Genomic DNA, 26,244 nt, shown 5'->3' on the forward strand with positions numbered 1-26,244 from the left:
CAGCTATAAAACAGAGGGGAGCTACAAGAGCAGTCTGAACTCAACTAGGAACTTTAAATTTTATATGAATTTATTCGTCATAGTCAAAGATTTATTGCTGTAGGTATTTGCCTTTCCCATTGTTTAACTGGATTGTGTATTTCTCAGATACCTAAGGTAGAAAACACACTGTACAGGGAATTGGGAGAGCTTGAAAAGAAGGATGAATAAGCTAAATCTGCTTTTGGAAATGCATTGTAAATTTGAAGTCACTTGACTGATATTTACTCATTCACACTACAATCAGTCCTGAATATTGGATGTTCAAACATGGCTATGATAGGGTTAATCCACCTTCTCCCACAGGCTGATCTGGAATAATTCCGTGAAGGTGGTGATAGAACTTTTCTCAATTTCATCTGCAGCAATCAAAGAAGACTGCTGCCCCTAATCCAAGTAGGGTTTTTCCATCCCACCTTTACAGCATTAGCCATCTAATACCTTCTTGCTGTGTGTTACAGACAAGCTGAACAGCCTCAGTGAGGGTGGTGTTAACAGCACCAAGGCTGTGTGTTCAGTCCCCCTGTGGGCCATTCACTGAGGAGCTGGACCTGGTGATCCCTGTGGGTCCCTTCCAACTCAGAATATTCTCTGATTATGTGATTCTGAGTGCATATACACTCGCAGGTGCTGTGTTGCTGTAAATCAGAGTAATTCCTCTGAAATCAGCACAATTTATTCACACTGGCTCTTGGTCCAGCCCATCTACTCACAGCATTTTGTCTGTGGCCACCAGCCTCGAACACTTCATGTTCTTCAGGTAGGTAGTTTTAACAGCTTTAGTAAAGGATAATAGTGCACCATAAAGACATTTTTAAAATTATGATACATTAAACCTGATGAGGAAAAGCACTGTTTTAGAGAAACAGTGTTGGTTTTATATCAAGCCAGATACAACTTTTAAGTGAGAAATTTCTGATTTATTTAATAATGCACACACATCATTACTCAGCTTTAAATTATATGGAGTCAAAGTCGGATGCTCCATCTGAAACACAGAATGCCAGAATTCAAGAAAGGATCTATTTCAACTTTGTTAATGTTAAATGAATTTGGGGTATTTGTCCATTTTACTCTTGTAGGCATTGAATTTTTAATACACTTTCATGGGTTATCCATATTTCTTTCACTTAAAACAGCAAAGAATAACAGCATTAATAAAAATATATAAACATATCTTTTTATGATTTATGCCCAGTATTTGCTTAGTACTCTACCATATGACAGTGGAAAGCAGTCTGTGGATAAACATAAATATAATAAATGTATGCTCATGCTTATACTTGTGTGTGGAAAGAATAAGAATGGTCCAGAAATTCTGTGTGTTTTCATTAAGAAAGGTCAGAATGAAAAGAATTAAGAGTAACATCGATCTCTGTTTCTTTCAATTTCCTGTTGGATTACCTTAACTATCTCTATGTTTTCCCTTCCATCTCTGTTGAAAAGATAACAGCAGTAAGTCAGGGCTGCAGTAAGATCCTGGATGCTTTTCTCTGGGTGCTCTTTTTAATACATGGCCATTATCTGTTATGCAAATATACAATAAAATTGTAAGAGCCGTGTCATTCCAGCACAGCCCTTTGTGTGAGGCAGGGAATCAGTGTTTCATCTGTGTAAGTTCATTGCTTCTCCCTGTGCAGGCCTAGGGCATTCCTCAAACTGCACATGCATTTTCCTGGCAGAGCCTTTATTTTGTGTTTGGGAGTACCTGGTTTAATTAGCCAGTGAGCTACAGAGAGGGAGGATGCCAGCCAAGGAGATTTCTGTGGGTGCAGTAGCTCAGGTGGTGCTTCCGTGGGCTCTTGTCTGCTTGGACAGGTAGAGTTGAGCAGTGTATCAAAACTCATCAAGTACACAGAGAAAAATATTCCTTATCTTCAACACAGACTTTACTGGAAATACTTAATTCCGTTGTTCTCATTTTCCTTCTGTATGAAGTCCATTTTTTTCAGTTGTGTCAGCAGACTGACTTGAAGGCATTGACATATTTCTTTTCTATATCAGACCAGATTGAGATAAAAATATTAAACAAATGGGAAAATTTGTCATCTTGACTATCCATTTTAATAACATTAGGCATTAATAATGACAGTTTTGTTAACAGGTAACAGATAATGTTTGTACTAGGGACTTTTAGTGATGCTATTAAGCTCTTATTTGCTGAGAACTAAAATAACTCATGATGGATAATTTACTTAGGAATAAAGTAGAAAGTCCAGGTCTTGCAAAGCTTGTATTCTAGGGGTTGTAATGTATTCATATGTGTAAGACTGGCCCATAGAAACAGGCAGTGGGAGTGAGGCAGCATTCATACGATTGTTAAAAATGCTATATCAATGACTTGGTTTTCATCAGCTCCTTCCATCTGGCCCATTTTTCTTCTAATTGTTACTTAATTGAATACAAGCAAACAGTTGGTCCATTTTTCTTCATTATTTCATTCTGACACATTTCTATAAATGGGTTTTGTCTTGAAAACACAGCAATAGAATAAATTACAAAGATGAAGCATGTCTGAAACAAAAACTAAGATTTTTTTTCTGTAATCTTTTTTTTGGGGTTGGATGCTTTATTAAATAGCAACCAAAGATATTTAAATGAGAAATTAAATCAGGCTATTTATTAAATGCTTAGCAGTAAACAATCTTATGAACAGCATGAAATGATCACACTTTACAAATCTGTTCATTCAGCCACGTCTATCTCTAACACAGAAGAGCTCCCATTAGTCAGAATCACTGAATTAACTCTATGAATATTTTTTTCTCATTTTCTTTGCAGAGAGAATGTGCTAATTTCATCAAGGTGCTCAAGGCTTACAACCAAACCCACCTGTATGCTTGTGGAACAGGGGCTTTTCATCCAGTCTGCACCTATATTGAAGTTGGAAGCCATCCTGAGGTAAACTGTTATAAAACAATATTTTTCTTTTTGCTCTTTTTAATCTTTGTTGGTGTTTAGCCATGATCTCTTCCTGCCAAAATGCATTCCCACTAGTTTCTGTGGCTTGGGAAGCAGATCTGGTAAGACCTGCTCCTGAATCAGGTGCTGACGTGCTGATTGATAAATCACAGCAGTATCTCTCACTTTTCTGCCCTGCACAGCATCTCGTCCCCTAGGGGATTAAATAAGTATAAGTAAGCCCATTCTACCTGGCCCATGAAGTTAAAAAGCACTAGTTTTTTTGTAATTGAGACAAATACCAGATATAAGAGGGGTAGTTCAGCCACTGGGTTTATTCTGGGCCCAACACTGGTTTTAGTTTCCTCCCAGTCACTACAGTCTGACACCACCTCAGCTTTCTCCCAGCTGAGAATTAAAAAAGTGTCACACCTTCATAAATCCCCCTTCTGAGGTTTGTCCTGACACACTGGCAGTTTTTCATATGTCACCTAGTTTTGTTTTCCTTAGTTTTTCGTGAAAAATAAATCACTCTCTTTTCGCCCATTTCTTTAATCTCTTCCTGATTTTTGCTTAGTATTGCAGAATTCTTGCAGTAGCTCTTGTACCATTTTCTCAGTGATCATCATAAATAGATAAGTGGGATCTTTCCTGGTAAAAAGCAGATTCACTCAAAGGAAGCCATGGGACTAGACTGGTTTTCATGGCTGAAGATTTGACTGGAATGTCTCTGTGCTGCCCTTCAATACTTTTTCTCTCTAGCTCAGCCTCTCTTTTATTTTTCTGTTGATTATGTAATATAAATTAGTCTCCTGTACTGTGTTTCTGTCTGGCTTACAAGAGTATTGCTCAATGGACTGTTTCAGTTTAGCAGTCAGACTCCTGATGTGCTTTCAGCATTTATGGATGTGTTTTACCAGTGAATCCATAATTGTGTTACTTGTAGCTTCTGTGATCTTCAAAAAACCAGCTCTTTCAAGTTACCTTATGCCTTTGCAATTCAGGTTTGCAGATTTCCTTGGAAATAAAGACATCATTGTTGAATGAATGATGACTATTTCTTCTCACAGATAAATTAACAGAGCCTTTGAGTGTTGACTTCATAGTCTGGGAACTATTTTTCCCCATGAAAATGTCTTTTGATATTTGAAACATAAATCTTTAAAATGTCCTAAGAACAAGGTTTTGAAGGGATAAGGGAGCTGCTGAGCAGAAAGGGTTTTGTTCATATTCTTTAATGCTTTATTACAGTGCATTCTTGGCAATTAGTAATTGTCTCTTGACCACACACAGTATGTCATTGCTTACTGCATTAAACAGATTCTCTGCTTCCTGAGATCCATTTGGGAATTGGTAGACATATTAATTAACTCTAGTTCCGTAAGATGTGTGTCAATCAATCCTTGGCTATCTGCCAGGGGAATCTATCTGCACAGAGATAGCTCCTATGAGGTCATTTACTTCTACATTTGGCTGGTTTATTGCTGTACCATAAAACTAACACACACTTTATCAAGGATTTCTAGAAAGGATGATCGGAGATGAGAGGCCAGATCTAACCTTGGTTTAACATTCTGGGTTTTTAAAGTCTTGAATCAGTGATGTGTTTGGCCCTAAAGTGAAAGAGGAGTCTTGTTTTAGCTTCTTTTTAGCAGTCCCTAATTACAAACAAAATGTGATTTTTTTTTTTTTTTGAGGAGGGGTTGTTTTTTTTCTTTTAAATTTTTGGTTTTTTTTTTTTTTTTCATTTATGCAGTAAGTTTGTAAGTCTCCTTTAGCCTGATTATTCTCATGACCCTTATTTTCTTATTCGCAAATGAGGGAAATCAGGATTGTGTTTATCTGAATTGCCTTGAACACTATTGGCTTTTGTTTTCTTTCTCATACTTCAAATACGAGTGAAATCATCTTCACCTGTCTTTGCAGTGGCACAAGTTTCTGTGTCCTCTGAATAGCTGTGCAGGAGGGTTTAGTGCTGTCTCAGGTCAGGTCTGCCCATGCAGAGAGAAGGTGAGGCAGGCAGGATGCAGTGTACCCATCTCTTCTTGGGCTTTGACAAATCTAACAGTCAGCCTGGGTTCTGTCCCTTGAAAGGCTGAAAATCACATTAATAAATTAATTTATTAGATCTGCAGTGAAAAGTAATCTGTCCTTTCTCTCAGCTAGAGCCTGCTCCTTCCTCTCCCATACTACCTAGCCAGGAATTTCAAATGTGCTTCTTCTGTGGGAGGTGAGGAAGAGGAGGGTGCTTGATTGACAGCAGCTATTAGAGACACCATGAATGAGGGGGATACAATCTTAACCCCTGCACCCCTGCACGCTGCATCTGTGAGAGCCAGATGGTTTATGTTCTCATGTCAGGCAGCAGCACTGGACGTGTCAAAGGGCCATTGCTTCCGTATCACGTAGAGTTTGTACCTCCCCAGCATACTAAAGAAGGTAATAGTATAAGCAGAGACAAGCAGTTGATTATGAGTTAAAAATTGCCATCTAAAATACTTCCTGAAGATTTCTTGTCTGCCACAACACTTGTGGAAAATTAACTGATTTCACCATCTGCTTATTTATTTTTCAAGCACTTAAAAAGGTAAATGTGAACTGATTAGGGAAATAGTCAGGGAATGTACCTACTCTCTAGTATGACTGCTTGTTTATCTGAGCTCTGAATGTAACCCACCTGCCTGAATCCAAAGAAGAGAAAATCAGTGTGTGTGCCAAACTGGAGAGGGTGGAGAAGTGAAATTTAAAGAAAAGAGTGGCATGTGATAGAGGAGATTCTGGAAGCAATTGGAGTAGGCTGCAGGAAGCTGGAACATGGTACAATTTTTATGACTGGGGAAAGGAAATAAATTACTTTGTGTGACAGTCATAAAGTAATGGGAATATGAATTGTTATATCTGATGAATATGTCTTTGATATGAAGCAGTGTATCACAGCCCCATTCCATACCTGAAGAAAATAATTTCTGGTGATGGAACTAGACAGGTTTAATTGAGTCTGATGAAGTACAGTATCAGAAGTAATAATAAAAAGCTAAAAGGATATGAACGGCATGCTGTGCATCTGATTAAAAATGATGTGCACAAATGTATACAACCTAATATGTTGTGAATTACACCGCAGTCTAAGGAGTAAAGCAGACTAATCTTCGCTTAAATCCATTCCAGATGTGTAAGCTGAATAACCACAGTATTTAGAGGGAAGAATAAAGTTAATGTTTCAATAGGCTTTAAGCACGTAAGCCATGAGGAAGCAGGAAAGAACATATTGAGAGAGAACATAGTGTGTGGATATGCAGAAAATACCTGAGGGCAGCCAAATGTAAAGCTTGATATCATCCATTTTATGTGCAAGAGTCTAGGGGAGATGACCTAACACAGATACCTACACAAACTTCAGGGATCTGGGCTTGGGCAATATGTGGCATTCTGTCCTTACAATGCAATATAATACAAGAAACCAATTACCAGACAAAGCAAGAAAGTGATTAGTAAAGCTGTGTTTTGCACCCACTGACTTCTGAGGAAACAGGGCTGGATGTGTAGGAGTGTTGTACTTAACAGTTGCAAAATTAAACAAGTCGGATCTGTGCTGGAAAGGAACAAATCCAACTGCAGGGAGACACAGAGGTGCCTTAAACCCCCTAGAAAATCACCACAGGATGCAGAATGCACCTGCCCATGCGTGCCTGAGCAGGGGGAAGGAGCCCTGCTCCCTTTCCCCGGGGCTCCCTTTGGGGCAGTTTGAGTGAACCAGCAGGGAACAGTCCTGTTTCAGTAAGAACAGGATTTTCCATTTACTTAACCCTTACACACAGGTGGAGGTGTACAGAATGCCCTATAGTACCTTTTTTTTTTTTTTTTTTAAATGCTCAGACAGGCATTGCAAGAGCTTTACAAAATTGTTTGCCAGATCCTCAGCAGGAATACATTAGGGTTTCTTCAGCAGAGGTAAATCACTAAGTGCTGTCTGAAGAACTAAACCAGCTTCTTTTATTGTCTCCTAATTCCAAATTTCTTGTCATTGTCCAACAGATTAAAACTCATTTTTAACTGCATGAACTTAAAAGATCTGGGATTACTTTACTTGCAGGTTATTTCTCAATCAATAAAGAAGGTTTAAATTCAGTTTAGATTTATGATGTACATAAAACATTAAGTTATTGCATATGAAGTTATAGAATGCTACCACCTGTAACATATTTGCTTTTTCCGGACTCTGTGTATTTTAAAAATCTTTGGTTCAGCTCATAAAATTTTGCTGAAATATACTTTCCACTCTTTTTTATCCCTTCTTTTCTTCATATTAGAAAGAGGTCCAGAGTGCATTTCCTAAGTAATGGACATCTTGTTCTGACACATTAATGCGTCTATCAGTTTGTCTCTCTGGATATATTGTATATATTTATAGCCATGGAAGAGCATTTTTTTCCTGAAATAATGACTTTGAAGAAACACGCTAGCTGAAGGATCAATGCTGCTGCTGGTACTAAACATGGTGTGTTTATCTAATGCAAAAAATCAGGGTGAAACATTGATTTCAGTAGTAGTAGATGTGGCATAAATTAGCCAATTTCATTGAGGACAGCAGACCTGTGTCAGTTTATGTCAGTCAAGATTCTGAGCTGTGGTTTTTAAGTGAAACATTACAGCAAATGGTTTTTTAAGTTAAAAATCACCTGAGGCTAGTTTTCTTTCCATCTAGTTAACTGTACCTTTATATGGTATTTATATGCTTATATAGAGAAAGTATGAAGGAAAAGGATACTGTTAAAGGATTATTTTCATTTGAGTTTGAACTGTTATGTGTGGCACACTCGTTCTAGGCATCACAATAATTACAGAGAAATACCATTAAAAGATGATCTGCTTTACAGACTGCAATAGTCTTCTTTAGTTCACAGGTGCCTTAACCTTTCAAACTTCCAGATATCCTGTTACTATAGTACAGGAAAACAAAACTGAAGAGACAGAAGGCACAGTCTTAGAGCACTTCTTTCCATTGCATGAGTAATTTTACCACGGAGAAAAAGAAAACATCTCTTAGATCTTTAAAGGCTGATGTACTTCACCTTGTGTCATAAAAAGCTGAGAAGTGATTTCTGCCATACAGGGAAATCCCAGAACATTTTGCTTGTGCTGATGTTCTTGTCTGTGGAAGATGGCAGGTAACAGGGTAATCAGTGCTAGGCACACATCTGTCCAGGCACCTCACAGGATCAGTGGCCAAAATCACAAAACAAAGGGGCTGGATTCCTCTGGAATCTGTAAACCATCACTCCTGCTGCTCCTCATGACATCGATTTCCAGTCCCTTAGACTACCCTCTGTGAAAGTGCTTCACACAAAATCAGGCTCTTCACACATGTGCAGTTTACCTCCACTTGTTAAAAAAGAATAAATCTTGTCATAGCTATCTCCATCCTAGCACATTTTAACTATATAGTTTTATATACAGTTATATGTAGCTATGTATAGCGTATTATTCTTTTTCCAAGCCATAATTCATTATGTCATTGTTTGGGAAGGGATGTGATATGATGACTTTTCAATGACCAAATTTAACATTTCCAACAGGAGTAGAGGGAAAGGGCAGAGAACATGACAGTCCTTTCTCATATGAAAATCTAAGGTCTAAAAAACATTTCAGGATGTGTTGCCAGAAGCTCTCCATGTTTTTAAGCACCATCATGAAGTACACATTTCTCACAGGCTGAGTGCTACGTCCCAGAATGGCACCTCTTGTTACGTTATCATGTGATAAAGTTTCAGAAGTAGAAGGTCACCATAAAGAAGTAACCTGATTCCCATTTAAAAGTCTTTTTGAAAAACTCCATAAACCCCTTTGTAAACAAATATTAATCAGGTTCATGGTTAAATGCTATTATTTATGAAGGCCTGTCTTTGAATACACTGCAGATCTCCTTTGACTTCAGCTGTATTTTGAACTCTTGCTTTGCTAAAAAAGAAGTTAAACCAGGAAAACTCAGATTTTTCAAAACTTCATCCTGTCATCCCCAAGCAAAATATATTTCCAATAAACATTTATTTCCAGAGCAGACCCTTTAAAGTAGGACTGTTAGGCTTTATGCGATAATTTAGCTGTCGGAATAGTTTAATTTATGAAGTAAACTTCTCTCAACTGAATAGCACACGTGGCAGCAATGGCTGACATCTTTCCTACCCTGCACTGTTGGGAAAGTCTACACAGCTGCAGTGGATATTTCATCCTCAGCAAGGTGGAACACTAAAACCAAAAATTTTGAATTTTTTTTTCCCCCTCAGGTACCTTGTTTGTCAAGATAAGGATCTATTTTTTAATAAAAATGATAATGCATACTAAACTGTTAATGTAAAAAACACAACGAAAGTATGATAAATTAAATATGTAGCCACTGTTTTTTATCCTGGTATATTCAATTAAGGAGGATGTGCCTTTTTGACAGCTGAATGCTTGACAACTAGCTGATCCATTTGATCTCCCATTTTCCTATTTAAAAGTGTATTTGTAAGAATGGGGATATTCCAAATCATAAGTATGCAAAGGATGTGGCTATGTATCTTAAAATTCAGATGCGGTACAAATACCATTTTTGGAAGTAAAGTATTTAGCAAAGGGGTCATGCTTTAATCACTGACAGGAAATACGAACATTGTAGGTTTTCAGCTGTCATTTAATGCATCCAGTCCTGCCCTTGCGTATTCATAATTACATCTAAGTAATTTGGAATATATTTATGTCTAAAGTGACAAAGTCAGTAATTATGTCTGCGACTCACTCTGAGATTTACAGGTTGAACATTTTCATGCAGGATATGAAATCAAGTTTTAAACTAACACAAGTGGGAACAGTGTGGTGGCTATTTTTATTTCTTCACCTTTATTCCTCAGACTATATGGCTGAGGGTAAAATGGAAGCATGGTTCTTTAGTGAGTCATACTGAGGAGAGGTATAAGATATGATGAAAAACAGGACAAAGACATGGAATTTACAACAGCAAGGGCCATTTGTTGCACAGCAGAAACCACTAATGAAACTCTAATCACTATTCAAGTCTGATCATTTCAGCTATTCAGCAACTAGCTTTGTTTAGGACTTGATAAATATGTCCAAATTGGTATGGCAGACCTCCCAGTTTATTCTTAAGAAACCGAGCCAAGCCAAACCAAACTGAAAAAAGAACTCCAGAACAATATTATTTTAATATTACTTTATACAGATTTTTAAGGAAAATGTAAGTGGAAGTCACTGTGCAGGTGATGTTCCAGCATTCTAGAGTTTGTTTTTAATTGAAACAAGTAAAATTCTGAGATGAGGGAGAAATAGTAAGGATATGGTCTAGAGACAGTGTTGGTGTTTCTGTGGATCTGGTCTGATCTCTACAGGTATGCAGTGGCACAAAAGGAAGCTTGGAGCTGGCAAGATACTGCATCTTGTCCTGCACTGTTGGAAAAAAAACAAGTCTAACAAAGAAATTGATAACATATAACGTTTTTTTAGGTTTTCCCAATACAGAAAGGGTCCGGTGTGAGTAATAGTGTCAAATTTGAACCCCCAACTGCCTAATGAGAGGAATCTCTGCAGCAGAAAGCTTCCAGTGGGATAACTGAGGAGACCATTGTTCTCTCCCTGTCCATGGCTCTCGTCCTTGGTGGCGGAGCAGTGCTGGTTGATTGCAGTGGAGAGCTGTACACAGCGTGCCACAGCTGAATGGCTTCCATGAATAAGAAACCAAAGCCAGTCCACATATTCATTAGGTTCAAAGACATAAGTCTCAGAACTGTGGGAAAACCGTTGTTTATGTTGCTGCAGGGGAGAAAAAAAGCCTGAGATAGAGGGAGACCTCCATGGAAGTAAATTTGCGGAGGGGAGCGTGCACATGTGCACACGCAGAACCACTGGGTGGACTTTCACTGATACCACATGTGATGTCTTGTTGTGTGAGTCCATGTCCTAAAACCACGGGTAACTTTGGATATGCTCAGATAATGAGTGATTCAACTTAAAGACCCTCTTAGGATCTGGGTTTAATTTACTCTTTTAAATTATGGGGTGCTTTTTTCTAGAATTATTTGTCTTCAGTGGAGTTCCCTGTGACTTACACTGGGGTAGCTGAAACTGAGGTGCTCTTTTCATAGTCACAGGGGAAAAATGCTTTAATTTCTAGCATTGTTAGAGGGATTACTCAGAACTTGGTGACTACTTTAAGGAAATTAATTTTAGCGATGACTACTAGAGGAGGGGAAAATACACCCACTGTTTGCATTTGGATGTTCATTATTTCTCCTATCACTTAAAGGATGCTATGATGAATTATTTGTTCCCATAATGTAAATATTTCTACTTACACATGGTTACCTTACTTTACCATGAGATGATACAGTTTTCCTAATTAATTACAGACATAGATTGTACTTTTAAGAGGTATGGCAATCATATTAGGATGTCGATCCAATTTTCTGGGTGGGAATATTATGTTGGCTCATCAACAGAGCCTATAATGTTTCTAGTAACACAGAAGTTCAGCATTTGGGTCTTGTTAGAGTAACAATTGAAAACATTAACCCAACTTCACAGTCAAGCAACATATGCAAAATTTCATCCACACACCTCCTGAAACAAAAGACAAGTATGGTCAAATCCTTTGATCTCTTGACCAATATGGGGGAGAAAAAAATAAAATAACAAACCACCATCTGTTGGGAAACCAATGTAATAAAAACAGTTGAAAGCCAGCTTACAGTATAGACTGACTTAATTGAGGAAATGACTTATAAATATAATTATTTCTTGCTTTAGAGGCACAGAAGGAAACAAAACTGAAAGAAGGAGTTACCGAGCTCAGGTTTGGATAGATGAGCACCAAAGCAGCATTATTCATTGTGGGATTCACATCACAAGGCTCCAGTTGACGGGGGCTGACCTTATGAAGAAGAATCATAAATGTGATTTCTGCCACTGAAGGAAGTGACTGCATTATGTTTGTGGCTCAGTACCAGCATCTTGTCAAATAATCTGTAAACAGCCAAGGTCACAATGCAGCAGGTTGTAGCTGTGGGTGATGCTCCACATACAGACCACAGTGCTGTGAAATGCTGAACAGCAAACTAGCCAGTTATATTAAATACTCAGACATGAGAATCTAATGAAGGCCTTATTGGTGAAGTAATTTCACTGGTCTTTGCCCAAAATTTTCTGACAGCTGGCATGCTGTGGAGTGCCTTTCAGGCATTTTTTTAAAGTCTGTGGGATATATTTAACTCTCAGAGACATGTGAGTCTGAAAGCACTGCCTTTTCCCATGCTTTCAGACCAACCTAATATTCATAGTTTCTGGATGTTACATTATATGAGTTAAATATTATCATTATATGAGTACACTGGCAAGGTGACTGCAGTTAGGCCCAGGAAGGGCCCAGGGAGGCTGAGAATGGCCATGGCTCAGCCTGCTCAGCAGTGGTGGAGAGGTTCATGCCTGATCTCCTCAAAACCTGTTTCTGATGTTGCTTCTGACCGCAAGACTCTTGATTCAGAATTCCCAAAAAACAGAGAATTTCCCCAAATGAAAAATGAGAACACTCATGGATTTTTTCCAACAGCTTTCAAACAGATTCAGGAAAGAAAAAGTCACTTTATACAATGGCAGGCCTCCTTGGTGTGCTTTCAAGTCCCTTTGACTTCTCTTTCTTTCACCAGCAGTTGGCATGACAGAAGTGGCTTTTCCACAATGATGAAATCTTACCTCTTTTTTAATAAAAAGCAAAGCAAGTACAGGTGAAGCTGCTATTTCTCTGAGTAAACAGCAGGACACAAGTATTTCCAGCAGTTGCCTGGTGGAACAGGAAATAATTGCTCTTCTCCTGCTATCTCGACCATCCTCACTTTTATTTACAGACTCATGCTGATATTAAAAAAGCTTTCATAATACTTTCCAGATGCTTCCTTATCTTTAAAAGATTCTAAAACTGAGTCTCTTCTCTTCTACTCTGTTATACAAGGACTGTCTTAAATTTGTTGCCATCTAAATTAATTTAAATAATAACACTACTCCATAGTTCAGTAAGAAAACACTACTTATTTGGCTAGTAGTTAGTACTTTCCTTCCTAAGGAAAAAAATTACTGAATCATGTGAGAAAGTGAATAAGAATTAATCCCATATATGCCAGACACAGAGAGAAGATGGCTGGAAGAAAAAGGATCTCTGCAAAACAAGAGAAGATATAATTTACCCATGGTACACTTTGTAACTTTGCTAAATACCCTTACAAAGTATAAAGAATATGTTTCTTTGCCAGTATACACACAACCTTTCATCTTTTTTGCATTGTATGTTTTACTGGCATATGATCACACAAATAAACTAACAGTCAGTTATGTCAAGATCTCGAAAGTCTTACAAGAGAAAAAAATTCTTCATCCTACTTTAAACAATGCTCTTGTGAGTACAGACACCACGTACAGGGATGTGTGCTTGATTGCTGCAATGCTACCTCAGAGCAGGAAGAAAATGCAGTTTAAGGAACAGGTCATGGCTTTGAGAGACACTGTGTTTTGTGCAGGAAAGGAACATGGGACTGTGCACAGATTTATCTAAAAATAACAGATACAAAAGGAGTGTATAGATATAAATAATTATCTCCCTTTTACATTAGTCCATATATCTTCTGCCGTGAAGAGTTAATCAATTTACTGCTGAAATGCTGTGGGAGATCAAGAGTAGTTGTGAAACAGGCAGTATTTTAAATATTTGTGCCTGTCCCATATGCCTACAGCTTGTGATGCTGGAAATCAGACTAAGTGATTGCAGCAACTCTTTCTGTTCTCAAAAATCTAAGAATAAACCCACTGGAAGTCACTTAGAAAAATAATTGTTTACTCTTCCATTCATGCTGAATTCCTGCTTACATATCTTGTAACAACTTGTTTTCTGTTTATGGCCCTTGGTAAGTCTGGAAATGTGCTGGCTTCTCTTGGAGCATGAACCATATAGAATCTCTGCATCTTCACTCAAACCCTGTTCCTGTGAGGGAAGGGTTCTGTGCCCTTCTGTTCCTCCCTTCACCTCTCCCTCGTTCATGTAAGAGAAATAATGTAATGAGTATGACCTGACTCAGATGAAAGACATGCCTCTGGCTCGTTCATGCCTCTGTGGACTCGCAGTAAATTAGTTTATTTCCTAAGTAACTCATTTCGTTGGAAAAGGGTGAGTAACTTTGCAACATTTCTCAGGAACTCAAGGAAACACTAGTTAATGCCTGCTTTTTCTTTCTCTTCAGCTTCTGTGTAACTTGCTGTAGACAATTCACATATGGTTATTTTTATTTTTTTCCCAGAAAAAAGCTTTATTTGTAAAAATATTTTTTTCTGTAGCTCAGTGAGTCAGAAAATGTGAGAAACATTTGGATGAAAAAAACAGTCACCGTTGGAAAATTTAGCTAAAAAGAAGTATTGTGCAGAATAAATAAATGTTATCATGATGAATTCACGCCTGTTAGAATTGGTGATGAGTTGCTATGTCATCTAATCTATTTTAATTTGTGTACATTTGCAGTCATCTACAAAGTCTGGACTGTCTTCTCACCTGTAGTGATATAAATCACAACTAGTGATTCTTGCAGTGCAGCATTAATTTGCATCTTAATTATTTCAGTTTCAAATATTGCACTGCTACTCGTGGTTGTACACATTGTCCATCCCTAAGCAATTTCCCATTTTGAGCCCAAATCAGCTAGGTCCAGAAGAACTGTCTGTATGATTCTATATAGTTTAGTTAAGAAATGCTTCCTGATTTTTGAAAATCTATGGATTCCTCCAAGTTGCAACATGCTCACACTCAGATATATTAATAAATGTTTGCAAGTACACAATCAGATGAGAACACAATACTCTCCATTAATGAAATATGATCCATAATGAATCTTGCATGGGAGTGCTAATAACTACCTTTGGGTTAAAGTGCTCAGATGTCACAGTATAACAAAATCTGTCTTAGATGTGTATCGTTATGGCAAGTAATTAAAGGTTACTTAGCTGTTAAATGGTTACCTTGGAGGAATCCTTCACTAACATGGCTTCAAGCATGCCTTCACAGTGAAATTAATTAAGTAAATTAAACATCAGCCTTGTAGTAATTATTATATATGCAGAATATCAGGCATATAAATGTATAATATTATTGGTCAGAGGACTTTAAGATGTATCCATTTGCTGTTAAGCATAAAACAGTTTTGGTTGTTCTTACATGTAGAATAAAGCTGGTGCATGTTAAAAAGAACAGTGACTGATGAAGAGAAATGGAATGTCAGAATTATCACAGTGATGTTCCATGTGCTGCATAAGTGAAAGCTCAAGTAGCAGCATTCTGATTAGAGAAGTATTAAAATTCACTTGGTCTTTTTCACACCTCTGCTGCTACGTGGAGTTAAAACCTGGTACCAAATGACTTGAGTTTTGCTAACAGCTCACTCTGACTCATCACAAGGATGCTTTCAGGGATTACTAAGTTGCTGCCTTCTTCTGTGTTTAATATAAACCACACCAGAAAAGTTGAGCAAGCAGTTTGATGTGGATATAAACATTTTTTGTCACCTCTTAAAGTGGAAATATGACATGGACCACATCAGTGACAGATTTTGACTTAAAAAATAGTTTCTTAGTATTATGTAAACTGGCAGTGATGAATACAAATAAAGTACATTCTGTTTTTTATTCTTTGTTTAAAGAGAAACAATCCTCTAGATAAATAGATCCTTCATCTGAGACCTTTTCATATGTAAGCAGGAAGATGTAAAGTTCAGATCTCTGCTGTCCTCCTGAAACGTTGGCTTTGCTCCAGGCAAGGACATTATTAACATACCTTAAGTTTACTCTTTAAATGTTTTGCCCAAGTATGTCTTCTGATGAAACAGAAAAGAAATAAAAAAAGAAATATGTGTTGTGCTACAGAGAACTTTACTCACGACAGCACATAAAGCATTAGCAGCAGGAAAGGAAACATGAAAAAATTGTGATAGAAATCTGGGGATTTTTTTCATGTTCTGATATTTTTGGGGGTTTTTTTTTATGGCAGTGAGATAATTCACAGTGGTGGCACCTTCTTATCGGTGATATGGAAAACTGCTGCACGTTTTTGTGGAGGATGACAACAGTGTTAGGGGTTCTTCTCCAGTTCTCAGGCTTCTGCCCAGGGCAAGTCCCTTGGCCTTAATTGGTTTTGCTCTCTGCAATTTAGATTTCTTAAAAGTTGAAGCGTCAGTCATTGTCATGTGAAAATGGTCTTGTGTCCCCGGGCCAAAAAGAGTCCCCAGAGAAGATAACTAGAGGCGGTGGAACTGTTTGTCCTCCAGATAATCTTTAGATGCCCCTCTGCACACTTATGGGCCAAGCCTACACAAAGTTATCATATGTAGGAGTGAAAAGAAGGTCTTAACACTCAGATTCTCATAGAATTGGTCAGTTCTCTGTGCTGTAGCTTCTCAGATAATACAGAGTTTTACCTCTAAGGGACAGTAAAATATGCTGATTGATTCAGCCTGGTTCCAAAGTTGGAGACAGCTTTTGAAGGAGGATTAGAAAACAAGCTGTGTAAGAGAGGAGGGGAATTAGAAAACAAACATTGTAAGAGAGGAAGATTATCTTCCAGTGAGTTCTTTTGCTTTGGGAGGTTTTTTGTTGTTTTAGTTTTTTTTTCTTTAATTACAAACCAGTAAGTGTGTAATCAGAAAAACAAATGGCATTGATTACTTTTTCAAAGCAGTGGCTCTGATCATTTCATCTATACTTCCAGCTTGTTTGAAATATGGAACCAGCATAAAAGCTGAAAGCATTTGCCATTTGTATAAATCAAGATTACTCTGTGTAGCCAGTGTTTATTTACAAGCTTGCAAAGGATTTCATAAGGGATATTTGTGCACCTACAATACAAACCATGTGTCAAACGGCAGAAAACTGCAGAGCAATAGCACTGGGTTTTTTCCCTTTTACTTAATCCAAGTTTCATTTTTTGTTTGGCTAAGCATCAATGGTCATGAAGGTGATATATCAACAATAGTCATGGTGGCATATTTAATTTAATTGTAGCTGGTTGAGGTTCTTAACTTCATTTACTCTGAATAACAATTTATTTTATTCTGTTTTAACAAACCTTTCTGTTTAAGCATTTCATCATCTTTTATTATAAGAAACAGGGATCTCATTTCAGTATTTAAGTGTGGGAGTAATGAAAAAGTAAGTCTTCATCAACTTACTGTTGCTGTACCAAGGGTCAAGAACAAATCCCTTGAAGTGATTCGAATATAGTCTAGACCATTAATTTTTATTCCTAACTAAAAATCTGTGAAATTTACACTGAATTTGGAATATGAAAAGATTTGGCATCATTCATCATAAAATGGTTCGGGTTGGATGGGGTCTTAAATATCATCTGGTTCCAACCCCCATGCCATGGCACCTTCCATTGGACCAAGATTCCCATTCAACCTGGCCTGGAAAGGAAATTAACATTTAATTGCTATTTAACATAGAAAAAGGCCACATTATTCCAACAGGTATAGTATAATAGTCAATGATTCAGACTCAAGTACAAGATTTAGGTATTCTCTTGAAGACTGGTGGGGATAAACAGAAAATCAATGGGTAAAGTTGACTTCATTTAACCTCCCTCAAGAAAGGAAACTAAAAAATGAGAGTTTGGACAACGAAGTGGAAGCTTTGATAGTGAAAGAGCTTTGTACATGACTTCAGCCTTGTCCATAAGGAAACTTGTGAACGTCTCACGGAATTCAGTGTAAATCCCTGCACAGGCATTCTCATTTCAGTTAAAGTAGCATTTCAGATCTGGTCTTAGCTGCCTGAAAGTAAGCTGAAAATAAGCTGCTCTTAAACTGCGCTCACTGTGGCACAGAGTGCATGTGTTTACTGGAATCTCATTACATTCAAACATAGGGATACAAGTCTGCAGATTAGTGCTTGCCCTGAAAAGGCTGTTTAGCCTTTCAAAGGATTTTGCAGGAAAGCAAGCTGGAATACAAGCCCTTTCTGCTTGTCATTTGTAGGTTTGTGGATTTGGCTTTTATTTCTTTGTGCAAATGTGTTTTCATACAGACAGTGAAAAGCCATGACCCTCTGTAAAAAGGATTACCTCGAAGGGAGATAGTAAGACTACAGTGTAAAGGATGGTTAATGCAGAAATGCTAAATCTTGCTGTACAGACTATAGCACAATAAATTTTTTAACTCAAGGTACTTTCCTGACATTGTAAAAACAGTCACATATCAGAATCACAAAATAAAAGTCTACAAGAGAGGGCTAAAAGAAAATAAAGGAAAATATCTGCTATTTTTTTGGTAAAAAGATTATACAGAATCCCTTAAAAATGTGTTTTCTTTTTACTGACATTGTAGCAAGTAGTTTAGATAACATTTAGTGACTTAGATATTATTTTTACAATCAGTGTATTTCATGGGGTATTAAAGATAATAAATAAGAAAATACTTTAAAACAGATAATAGAAGAACATAAAGAAAGCTGAATGTTTCAGTTGCTTACAAAAAGCCTGGCATTTTACTTATATGGAGCAATGACCCACTGCCACATGACCCATTTGAATAAGAGAAATCAAATCCCAATGCAGAATTATTTCTTTGGTGGAAAAGTTCCCAAAAAGAAGATGGGTGTTTTTTAAACTTATACCTAGAATTTTTTCCTTTTTTTGTTTGTCTGAGTAGTAAGCAGTATGGTCAGAAAAAAATCCAGAATAAACCCTTCTAAAATTTCATGAAGAGATAAAAGCAAAATACTTTGGGGCTAACTAGGATTCAATTGCTCCAAGACTTAAACTGGAGCAGTAGTTAAATAACTGGGGTGAGTCCCCAAAGCTTCCCAACCTTCTTTTTTGTCTTTTGGCACTGCTGCTTCTAAATCACTTGGTCTCCTACAGGCTCTCAAAACTAAAGTAAATTTCCAAAAAAAGGGTGTGATAAACTGCAAGAGCAGCTGCAGCTGCACCCAAAGTCTCTTCCTAAAAAGCAGAAATTATGTTGTAGTAGAAGCCAGTTTGTTGAACAGAGGGAAAAAAAAAGGTTGGATTTGAAGGTTTGTGCTTAATGTAAGGAGGATTCTAAATGGAGTAGCCATCTGGGAAGAGGTGAGATGAGATTTAACAAAAAGCATTAATAACTGCCACTCACATTGCATAGGTGAATGAATGAAACTGAATTTAATTGCAATAGCTAAAATATCAGATTATTTCATTAAAAAGAGATTGCAATATCTTTTTCAAGATATTTAGGTGAACAATTGGAAACCATGAATATGAAAGCTGCATATTTGCTTTTAAAGTTGCCTTTAAAGCTGAATCTCTGATGCACTGTCATCACTGGCTACTTTTTGTTTTCTGTGGAGCTAGCATTAGGCTTTATGTGCCAATGTCAAATGAGAGCACTAATTACCTCTGCATTTGTGTCCAGGAAGGTGCTTTTATATAAAGCAGTATCAAGAGCTCATTCAGAAGGAAATTTGAGTGAATTATTTCAATGTTTTCAGGGAGATTGCTCACATATGTGAAGTAAAACTGATACTGACAATTTTCAGCATTATATGCTTCAAAAGAACAGTTTAGTTTTGAGTTTTATAGGCTCTCCATGGGCAGCATCACAGGCAGGACACAGCAAAAGGAGAGGGATTTGGGGTTGCCTTAGGTGCCAGAGAACACAGGTCATGAAATGGAGGGAAAAAGACAGTGAGAAAGATGAATAGATGGCAGCAGGGAAGTATGTTGGAGGATTGAAGGTTGTTTCAGATTTTGTTCTTTCCTTATGCTAAGGCAATTTATTCCCTACAGACTTAGATTACATCTTATTTCACAGGGTAGAAGTCATTTTACCTGATTTAATTCACCTGAAACACACTCAGTTCATCCAGCCTTATCCTTAGGCAATGTGGAGAATTCTGCATCTTCAGAAATAGCGCTTATCCCTCTCATCTACCATAGCACCTGAGATCTTAATGAAATTAAAATAATAAAATAAAATGAGTCAGGCACTCAGAAGCAGTGCATTTCAGAAAAGTTCCTGAATATTGATTTATATTTCTCTGAACCACAAAGAATAAAATTATACATATTGAATCCAAGATGGGAACTCAGGAAGCAGTATGAAATTTCAGTTACAATTTAATTGTGCAATACTTGAGGCAAATTGTTGTCCATCTTAAAACAATCCACACCAGCCACCTGAAAACAACATGGACTTAGGTATTCTGTCAAACTTAGGTTTTAAGGTTCACACTCTTGACATGTAAATTTAAAAATAGAAGCCTTTGGAGTTCTTCCATAAACATTTTCACCAAAGACAGTTGATCAAATCCTCATGCTGAATATTGTATAAATAGCTGAAAACTAATGTGATGGTAAGGTAGACAGCAGTCTAAAGGTGGGAATGTAGCAGAAAGAAGAAAGCATATGGCCATTGTAAGCAAGCCTGGTCTGTTTTACATCCTGTTACTGTTCCTTCATTTTCTGGTTGCAACTTGCAGTTATTAATTTTCTACCAGTAATCTTTACTTTAGCTGCTCTGTAAGCGAGTATTCTCATCATAGTGCAATTTGCAATAAATGAGTTTTTAACTTCTTATATTGGTTAAGAAGATTAAAAGTGAAGAATTTAAAACCTGTGACCAAAATTTGATGAGACGACTTAAAATGAATGACGTGTGAGATAGAAAGAGGCTTCTGAATACCAACAGACAAAATCCAGACAGCAGGAAAATAAGGTTAAAACATTCTATCTGAAGCCATTCCACAAAAAAAAAAAGAGAGGAAATGTGTGACATATGGTATCGAGTGAGGCACTTGAAGTTGAGTCTAAAAATGTTGAAAAAGACAGCTGTTAGTTTGCATGATTAAAAAGGGGAAAGGAAGGATATAATGATACATCAAGAAGTAAGGAAGTTATGAAACCAGAGGTGGACTTGTTGGATGTTTGTTTGCTTTTCTTATCCAGTGGTTTCTAATGTTTTTATTAAATTTATCTTCAAATTCACCCTCCACCTCTATCTTCCGTTCTGTTTCTCCCAGTGACATCAGTGCTGGCTATTAACACAAAAACTGGGTGGATCCTTGAACCCTGAAACCAAATCAAAGAACAGTTTAGGGAAAGAGATAATTACATATCAGCTCTTCTTCCCTACAATATGTTTCAATAGATTAGATTATTTTAATAAGCATTGGAAGTGATGGTAATATTTAGAATGATATTGTCACATGAATCTCCACTGGCTGCATATGAATCATAGAAGTCAGTGAAAAAAACCCCAATTTTGTCTCTATGAAATATTGTTGTATTCATTTTCTGATCTTTATTCTAAGCTAAATTATTTATTTATTTTAAATATTTGTTTATATGATAGATTGGTTAATTAGGTTGCCTTAGAGCAGGAAATCTGTGAGAGGGATTTTTTGCTTCCGCAGCTACTTTTTGTAAAACTCCAGTGAATAGAGAACAAGTGGCAATTTGCATATGGCAATTTGTCCATGCATGGGGAACCCAACAGAGATATTCCTTGGGAATCACAGGGAGACTAAAGGCTAGCTGTGCACAAAAGCTGATGCACTCTGCCCATCACAAGTGATCCTTACCAATTTTACTTGGCACACTGTGCACAGCTTTGCATGTGCTGAGTAAGCTCCGTCGCCGTTCGCTTGACTGCGGTTTGAGGCAGGACTTTATACTTTTGTTTATGGCACTGGGCAAGGCTCAGGAACTAGAACATTAGCTTTTTGCTTTGGCATAGATTTCCTGGCTAAATTACCTAATTTCTCTCTGCCTCATTTCATAAGAACAGTCCAATCTGTTCAGACCAAAGGCTCATTTAGCCCAGGACCTTGGTTCTCACCGGGTCCCATAATGGGTGTCAGAGGAGGAGAATGAGCGGCGAGCAGGCAGCAGTGATATCGTCTCCCAGGCTCCAGCACTGCTTGTTCAGGGATTTCCTGAACCAGGGGTGGAATCTCTGTCTTTAATGCTTTTCAATGACTCGGTTTTGATAAATTAGTACTGGCATTTCTTGAGCTCATATATCTTTTAAGTATCCACAGCATCTCAAGCCCTACAAATTGCAACATGGGAGGAACATCCCTTTATTTTATTTTAAACCTTCTGCCTGCCAGTTTCTCATTTTGGAAAAAAAAAAACAAAAAACCAAAACTGAGAATACTCTTCTTTTCTTCTTATTTCCTTCAATGGGTATGTTTTCTGAGTTAGAAGACTGTAAAAGCATGGCACTCCTTCATTTTCAGTACTGCATGAAGTTAAAGAGGCATAAAGACACTGTTGGTTTTGTTCTTTATTTCATTCCTAAAAACTCTGTACGTGAAATTTGCTTTTTCTGACTGTTACCAGGCATTGACATAAGTCATTAAAAAAGAAAAAAAAAATCACAACTTTAAGGCCTTGAATTTGATCTATTAAATATGAACTGCCCTAGTGTTGCTAGAATTGCTTTCTGTGAAAAGATACAGAAGGAAACCATGAACACAGCTTTGCATAAAGTGCACAAGTTGTTCTGATCTATTTTAGCTGAATAGAAACACTGAAACATTAGAGGACAGTGCCCTGGACTAAATGGCTTTTGGGGAAGAAGATGCTTGGTTATTGATATGTGAATAAAATGCCAGTCTTGTGATTTAACTTCTCTGCTACCACTAACACCTCCTGAAACAGGAAGACAGCTGGCCTATTATATTTCAAATTCCATTTGTGTTAATTTTAATGCCTTCATACAAAAGGAGGGGAAAGGGGAAAGATGCACTTTATTCCCACGTGTTTTCTGTGCATCTCTAATTGAACAGTGTGGCCCCAGTGAGACTTGTCTTACAAGGGATCTCCTCCACCTTCCAGGTTTTTGGTCACTTTTCCTACAAGGCCGTATCTCTGAGTTCTTCCCCTTCAATGGACTTACATTTCAGGAACCAATTATGGTTGACAAAGTTTCAAAAACTGTCTCCTATTTCTCAGGGGCCTGTAATCAGTGTTCAAATCTGAGGTAAACAAAGTTTTGTCCCTAAAGAGAAGATAAGCTTAGCAGAGTTCAGAAGGTGCCTCAAACAGCACAAAGACCTTCTCCTTTAGAAATGTTTAAATGTTTCCATCCAAGGTGATAGAAAACTGAGCAGCATTATCTTGCAGATGGTCTGAGAAGATTTTATTAAATAAATACCAAGGCATGTGTTTCTTGCCTACCAATTAGGTTCAAAATCTCCAGATCCAGGGCTAAGTTAAAGCAAGGAAACAGTCTTGTTGTGAAATAAGACAAGAAGCAATCCAGTCATTCAAAAGTTATACCAATGTTGTGGATATACAGAAAACATATGGATCATTGTGATTGTTGTTCTTCTAGATAATCTCTAAAGTTCACTTTGCTCTTTAGTTCTGTTGGCTTTCACTGGGGTTGCACAAGTGTTGCCGAGGAGAGAACCCAGATCATTGTCTAAAGGTGCCTTTGCTCATGAATAACAAATTAAAAGGGTAATTTGGCACAGCAGGTGAGACGATTAATATTTCAGATCTTATTATTTTTGTTTATGGATATATGTGTTTGTGTGTAATTATACGTTTCAAGGATGAAGAGCTAAATGCAGTTAAACATTTCCCATTTATCTAAATAAATGCAAATTAAACTTGCATTGTAGAACAAATAATTGGTATGGATTAAGAACACATATGATTATTTTTCTCAGTATTTATTACCATTACGTTAATGATGACAAAAAGCAGAAGGGTGGTGGTGTTACAGATGCAGGTTTAGGAATCATGTATTCATCAGTTCAAACCTTTTAAATTGATGGCAATGGAGAACAACTGTTTTAATTCATATTCATTTGGAAGGATTTGCCATGACCTCGAGTTAACATGTAAACATGGCAAGGGACATGAGAAAGATTCCTCTGGTGTTCACTGAACTTGAAGGGAACGTTGCTGTGACTTCAGTGGGCTCCATGCTGAACTCTGAGAGCAGGGCCAGAGAAGACACCCATGAAAGTCTCAGGGATCACAGCACACCTGGGATGGCACCAGTCTGTGGTGTTTAGTGCTGTGGTGCTTACCCCCGTGCAGAGCACAGGTCCTGCATAACTCAGTTCATGACCACGACCGCTCCTCACCATGTCTGTGATCTGGTGGGGAGGGGGTGAAAAATGAAGGAATCAGAATGCCAGCTTTCTTTGTCAAAAAAACCCAAAAAACCAACCAGCCCCAAAACCCCCAGTTCATGTGTTTGTCAGTTTGTTTTAACCAACAAAGTCACCTGTATTATGCTGTAGTAAACCATACTAAACTGTACTGTACTGTACTACACCATAGTATATAATGTGCCAGGATTTGGAGCCAAAGTTCTGTTAAATGAAAGGCTGCATTTCTTCTTCAAAAATACAAATATCAGTAATTGGTTTTCCTGGTTGGATGCTGATTAGCCCTGCTGACACTGTGCAGTCCTATTTATGAACATACATATACATATACATATACATATACATATACATATACATATACATATACATACCAGCTGAGTGTGTCAAATATTCTTGCCAGTGTCACTGACTCTCTCCCCTTCTGGGGACTCCTGGGTGCTAGAAAAGCAGGAAAGATAGTGAATAAAGAAGTGAATTTTAATGTACTTTTTTCAGTCACCCTGAATCAAAACCACTTAAATCCATCTGTTACTGTGTCAGTGAAGTTTTTGTTGCACTGGGAAAAGAATATCAAACATTCTTCACTTTTTTAATAAACCCTCCACAACCAGTATGAGAAATGCATTGCTCTTAGACACAGTGCCATGAGGAATAATTGCAACTTGTCACAGAGAGAGGTTATAATTATGTCTGCTGTTAGTATTGTGCTCCATGTGCACAATAGAAGTTACCTTTTCAAATGCATTGTTCTCTAATGCAATACCAGTTATTAAAATTTGACGATATTATTACTTGCTAATGAAGGAAAATGAAATGAGGCTGCAGAAAGTCTGGGTGCTGTAAGACTGAAAGCACGTGGAGGGAACAAAGAGGAAAGAGAAGTGCTTATTGCAGAGATTTCAGATCTAAGCTTTGCCTCAGGAAAAGCAAAATTGCCCAAAGGGTCAGAATTTCAGCTCCTGTATTTCAGACTTTGTTTATATCTTTTAAAAAATTTGAATATGTGTCAAACACTGGTCTAGTTCTGACACTGCATAGGCACTTCTGCATGAAATGCTGCAAATCAATTGCAGTATATTAGAGACAAAACAAAGCTTAACAGTTGTTGCAGTAGTTGCTGTGATGTACTTCTCTGCCCCTTTGTTAGTGGCACAAATTCTCTGAAAGTATGCTCATAAGGTCTTATTTTAGGGAGAAGGAATTAATTGTATTCTTCCAGCCTTGCTCCTTATTCTGTCACTCATTTACAGTCAGATTTTTGAAGACTTTAATTCAGGTCATGTGTTCATATTAGAGACTTCTTCCTGGGAATTAAAAGGCAGATAGGATAAAAAGCAGTGCAGACACATGCCTTCCTTTTCAGAAGTGACTAACAGCTCCAAGTATCAGAATTTTAAATTGCCCAAGAAAGTATTTGCTGAAAATCAGAGCCCTTGAGCAAGTTTTAAATTGGGTGCCCAACTTGTGAGTGTGCAAAATCACTTGGGAAATTAGAAAATCTTGGCCATATGCTTATATGTTAACACCACTTGACTAACTCCTTTCTCTATGTTGCTTCCCTAATTTGCAGTTGGTTTTGTGTTGTAAATAAGATATCCTTGACTGAGGCCTGAAAGTTCCCCAGGAAAACTGGAGAACCCTTCTCTTGTTAAACAGCACCCTAATTACAGAAGCAATTTTACAAACAATCCCCTGGGGGAAACATTTTTGTTCTCATCAGGAAGGCTCTTGAATAAAATAACACCTTTGCTAACTTCATTTATTTACAACAGGACACAAGACTGAGGCTGGGTTAGATTTATTGCCATTACATCACTGATGCTCAGTAATTCATAAAACATTGGGTCTAGGAGTCAGCACTGCTGTTATTTCCTCTGATGCCTGACCTCACCACAGTCTAATAACATACAGGAAATCCAGAAGACAAAGGAGGAAAGAAGTGGTCTTGAATGCTAAAAATAACCACAGAAAACTTGTACAATCATGTAATAGAGTACGGCCCAATAATTTATTTAACATAATAGTAGAATCTGCTAAAGCAATTAGAATCTGTTCCAAATGTTTCTAACGGAAAATATGCTAGGGGTAAGAATAAGCACACTTAAAGAATGGATACTTTTA

At 37.5% G+C, this 26,244-nt stretch overlaps 1 protein-coding gene across 1 annotated transcript in view; it reads left to right on the forward strand.

The window, feature by feature from the left end:
• The window catches only part of SEMA3A (semaphorin 3A), a 165,407-nt gene that overhangs the window by 64,317 nt on the left and 74,846 nt on the right, over positions 1–26,244 (forward strand). The window contains exon 4 of the mRNA XM_059471669.1: positions 2,821–2,940. Within this exon, the coding sequence (XP_059327652.1) occupies positions 2,821–2,940 (120 nt within the window). The remainder of the gene's footprint in view (positions 1–2,820; positions 2,941–26,244) is intronic.

This window comes from Ammospiza nelsoni, chromosome 5, assembly GCF_027579445.1.
Source record: "Ammospiza nelsoni isolate bAmmNel1 chromosome 5, bAmmNel1.pri, whole genome shotgun sequence".
Classification (NCBI taxonomy): Eukaryota; Metazoa; Chordata; class Aves; order Passeriformes; family Passerellidae; genus Ammospiza; species Ammospiza nelsoni.